Source organism: Mus pahari, chromosome 5 (genome assembly GCF_900095145.1).
Source record: "Mus pahari chromosome 5, PAHARI_EIJ_v1.1, whole genome shotgun sequence".
Classification (NCBI taxonomy): domain Eukaryota; kingdom Metazoa; phylum Chordata; class Mammalia; order Rodentia; family Muridae; genus Mus; species Mus pahari.
Window position 1 is genome coordinate 63,446,050 of NC_034594.1, and position 4,915 is coordinate 63,450,964.

General features: G+C 49.3%; 1 protein-coding gene across 4 annotated transcripts in view; it reads left to right on the plus strand.

The window, feature by feature from the left end:
• Positions 1–4,915, plus strand: part of Spata3 (spermatogenesis associated 3) — an 8,131-nt gene that overhangs the window by 2,227 nt on the left and 989 nt on the right. Inside the window, exons 2-4 of one of the 4 annotated variants that reach the window (XM_021199054.1) lie at positions 404–575; positions 2,466–2,609; positions 2,914–3,234. In XM_021199054.1, coding sequence (XP_021054713.1) covers positions 404–575; positions 2,466–2,571 — 278 coding nt within the window. In that variant the 3' untranslated portion in view covers positions 2,572–2,609; positions 2,914–3,234. Of the gene's footprint in view, positions 1–400; positions 576–2,465; positions 2,610–2,913; positions 3,235–4,915 lie in introns of those variants that run through there. The other 3 variants (XM_021199053.1, XM_021199055.1, XM_021199056.1) reach the window with 3 other exon arrangements.

Here is a 4,915-nt window from a genome sequence, read left to right on the forward strand (position 1 = left end):
CTACCAGCCCAGGGATGGTCCCACCCACAAGGGGCCTTTCCCCCTTGATCACTAATTGAGAAAATACCTTACAGCTGGATCTCCTGGAGGCATTTCCTCAATTAAAGCTCCTTTCTCTGTGATAACTCCAGCTGTGTCAAGTTGACACAAAACTAGTTAGGACGAATGGCAAGGTGTGGCTCACAGTGGATCTGCTAGGAAGTGGAGAGAGGGGTTACATGAAGGGCCCAAGGCAAGATACAACCTGCAAAGATATTCCACTGGTGCCCTACAGCACCTGCTAGGATCCACCTCTTAGCCTTTACCAACGCCCATAACAGGACTTCCAGAACTGTCCTAGAGACTGTGCGCCACTCCCAAGAACCAGGTGCAGTCCTCATCTCTCTCCTTCTCTGTCCAGCAGTGCCTCTGACCTATGTGGCCCCACGCTCCTGCTCCTGTGCAGCCTGCCCGGGCAGCTCCGCTTGCTGGCGTCGTCTGGGGCTTTGCCATAGCCGAATCTTTGATGTCCTTCTACCTCGGGACTGGTCATCCATGCCAGGGAGAGGATTCCCAAACCTTCTCACCTTCTACAGGTTCCCGCGTGAATGGGAGGGCTAAAGCCTTGGGTGTAGAGTTCCCAGGGCCAGGCTCTGTCCTCAGATCTTGTTGGCAACTGTGTGTAACTTCCTCCAAACATCATAGGCTTTTCAAAAGCAAAGCCTTTCCTTCTAAATAACAATGTCTCTGGTTTGGTGGGCCGGCTCTTTGTGTTCCTTTCTCTATGAAACCGCCATCTCTGCTGACAGCACCCTCCCACCTAGGCCATTGTAAACTCCAGAGCTGTGTGATTACACATGGGTGAGCCATTCACTTTTTTTTTTTTTTGACCCATACCATACACAGGGAGTGTCTATTTATTAAATGGCATGTTAATTATCCCTGGAACTCAATGATAAACCTGATCGCGTAACTTATAGGTCCCTTCTGCCAATAATAGCAAAATCTGCCCCCCTCAGAATATGCCATGCTTTTACCAGGCATCCTCACAGGGGCCATGTTTTCCAGACCAGTTTATTAGCGGCAACTCCTTCCTTCATCATGACAGTGACATCACCCAGTCTCGGTCCTACTGTTCCTCTTCCACAATGCCTCCAGAGAAATGTCATATGTCATCTGCCCACTGGCACCCATGAAAAGGGTTCTGTCCATGTTAAGAACAGACTGAAAATGTCCTCACTGTTGCAGGACTTTCTGGGTCATGTGTTGGGGCCAGGAGAGGGGCCTCTACCCAAATGAGCCATCCTGCTTACACTCAGGACTTCACAAAAACCCCTTGGGGATCTCATATCGCTACATCAGGAGCACAGCCCACCATCCCATCCTGCTCTCTTACCCTTTCCAGCTCCTCCTCTTGAATAATAATAATAATAATAATAATACCCACACAGATACAGAGCTGATTTGGGGAACAGAGCATACCTAGAGTCAGAGATACCATCTATTGAGTCCCAGCCAGGAAGAGTCTGCCCACCACTCACCCACACAGTATGTCTGTCCATTCATCTGCTGCCAGATGGTGCTGTGTGTTCCCCTGGGTGAAAAATTAAATCCTACTCTGGGAAGATGCTAGGTGGTATGAGGAACACCTAAAGGAGATCTGCACCTTCCAGTGTGTTCAGCCTGTGAAGCTAGCTAAGACCCATGCATTTATAAGCCTGTGCACAAAGCAGGTAGTGTGGGACAGGAGGGCTTCTGGGAGTTTCAGAGTAAGACAGCAGTACCATACCAGGGTCCACAGCATTGTGTACCCAGTGTGTGAGCCAACTCCAAAAGTATCCTTGGATCCCTCTCTGGCTTAGGATGGAAAGAAGGGGTGTTCTAGGCTATAGGAAAAGCCAAAATACGGTTCAGAGTTAGGAGTGCAAGAGAAAGAGGCGTAGAACCCCATGGCCAGGATAAGAGTATTTTCCCATGTGAGCCCCTGCTTCTGCAGTCTTTACCTTCTCAGAGGACTTCTAATAGGCATCCATGGAGACAAGAATCCCTCCTTTAGTTGGCTTTTTATCAGACTAGATACCACATTTTCTGAATGGCTTCCTGACTTATGCTGGTTCGCTCGCTTGCTGTCCCAGTCTTTGTAGAGACTGCAATTAATATGCCATTTCCTGATATCTGAAAAATCTCTAAAATGCCTCAGAGGGTTGTTGTGAAGCTTAAAGAGGAGGTGAGTGGAAGGTGTCTGGTACAAGACCTGGCACATCGTGGTCTGGACCACCCTCGTACCCTGTTGCCCCTCTGGGCATCAGCCACGGGTCGCAGGGGTCTTATAGGAAGTTCTGTGGAGAGAGGTGAGAGCAATGTGTCCCTTTGGGAGAATGATCAGGAGGAGACTCTAAGTTTCACTGTCTCATGAGACATTCCAGGACACAGACACTGAAGCCTTTTCTCCCCAACCCCCACACCCTTTCTGCTTTGCTTTGTAGAAAACCGTCAAGAAAGTACTGCGCTCCCCGTAACTCTCGTGCTTCAAGCTCTCGGGACTGTTGCTGTGGCTCTGGGGGCCTTGGGAGTTGCCTACTTCATGGCTGAATCCTTGTGAACTGGACCCCAGGCCCACGGTCCAGCAGGTAGGAAGATCACCTTGCCTCTTTTCTCTAGCTAGAGAAGACTATCTCAAGGTGGACGAGGCCTCGAGGCCTTCAGCCTGTCAGGGAAGGTTCCTGGTCATTCCTGCCTCAGGACTCTTTCAAGCCTCTCTGGAGACCTTTGAGTAGAACCATCAGGACAAAGGCCCTTCCTACAGCCCTGTCCCCTGACCTGCTATGGCTTCCCTAGTCCTAGATGGGAAGAAGTAGGGGAGGGAAGGGGTAGAGATGAGTCCTCATCTCCGATAAGCCCCACTGCTGTATCCCCAATTTCCACTCACGCCAGCGTTCTGCAGCCTGTACCAAGGTCATGCTGTGCATGCTTCTTTGGAATGTGTGTGATCTCTGCCACTGCTCATTTATATTACATCATCTCTGCATACGAAGATGTCTTCAGTCACCACTCCTGTCTCACCTGAACCCAGAAGCGGAGACCCAAACAAGGCCTGGGTGCACCAGATACCTGGAGGGAGTGCTCTGAGGACAAAGCAGGGCTGGGTGGGAGGCAAGAGTGAAAGGAAGAAGGGAAGGCTTCAGCCCTGTGGAGTCCCAGAATGCTATCTGTACGGCAGCTGCTCTTCCTCAGGAGACTCGGGGCTTCCCTTTCATTTCCCTGTGTCAGTTGGTCAGTATGTGGCTATGTGGGTGTAGGGAGGAAATTTGGGTTCTTTGTGTAAAAAGCCATTCTCCTCGAGCTGAGGGCAAGTCCCTGGAGGAGGAGGGAGCTGTTGGTCACCTGCAGCCAAAAGTTATTATTCAAAGAGCCAATGGCTCAGTCAGGAAGGGGACTGGGAAAAGGTGGTCACCAAGAGCACTCGCAGGCATCCCAACAGCTAGGTCTTCAAATGGTTTTGGATGCTTAAAAAGTGATGGTTGAGGTGTGGGGAGTGAGAACCAAGGGAGACATTTTGGCCCCGCCCCTTCTGTCCTCCCAGCCCATGCATGGGAGTGGACAGGGGACAGTTGTAATCAAGCACGGGTCTGGGAATCGATGCTTGAAATATATAAGCATCCAAACCCTGTGCGAGTACAGCATCGCCCCTAGAGCGCCTGGTGACTATTCAAGGGTCATTTGAGGAGTAATATTAAATATTAAACCACCCTGACCTCCAGGAGGCACCACCAGCACTTAAGAGCCGTGTCTTCCCTCTTCCTGGACTTGCTGGGAGTGGTGGGATATTTGTTAATTATGTTATCATGCTATCATGTCAGCATGGTGGCAGAGAAGATGCTGGCTCTGGATTCAAACTGAAAATCTCTAGTCTAGTCTAGACCTGGAATCTCAGTGGAGAGTAAGCTCTCTCAGAAGATGATGGTCATGAGGATTCAAAGAGAGATATTAAGAGTTGAAGTCCCAGAGACTGAATGGAATAAAGAGTTCATTGTGTCTACTGAACCCAAATGGTCCAATGGCAGGCTGGTGGGTGCTGCTGTATCCCAGCGGTAGCAGGCCTTCCTTTTATAGGAGCCTAATGAGAGCATTGCATTATTTGTGGCCTGGTATATTTAATATGTTCAAAGGCCTGCTTTTTCCCATCTGACATAGCATCCAAACCAGACGAGGATCCTGCTGACCAGGAAGAAGTGAGGTGGAGGTCAAGTGGTGTGGGGCAGTCCAAAGTTCCCACTGCCATGGGCAAAATGTTTCTAGAAGGTTCTATGGTAGTATAAGTTCATAGATACACCTTGTAGGTGTAAATTCCAGAGAACTACCACTCTAAAGCATATACGATAGAGAAGGGCTCTGTGGGTACAGTGACCTTTGAGGCTCCTTAGTCCCTATGAAAGGAAAAAAGCTAGCTAGGTGTCTCTCCCTGTCCAAAATGAACCTTCATCAGAAAAGAAAAGCTGCCTCCTCTTAGAGAAAGATGCTTCCAGAATTTTCTTTCCCAAATCTTGGAGAACCAGCCTCCCCCATGGCATGTTTCCTCAGCTGATACAGCAAAAGATTCCTTTGGGACATTGAATATGATCAAACTCTACACCGTAGCCAACATCTGGGGGAGGGAGGTTCCATCTCAGCTGCTCAGGTCTCTAAGGAATGGGGAATTAACATGGAAGGTGCTGACAATGGCTGAGCCCAGGAGATGCTCTAGGACTTTACAAATAGTGCTATAGCCTTGAGTTGAAGCAGTGTGGCTGACTTTGAAGAAGCAAACAAGAAGAAAGGAAGAGACAAGTGAAAAAGGAAGAGGAGCAGGAGGAGAAGGAAAAAGAAAAGGAAGAGAAAGAAAGGAAGGAAGGAAGGAAGGAAGGAAGGAAGGAAGGAAGGAAGGAAGGAAGGAAGG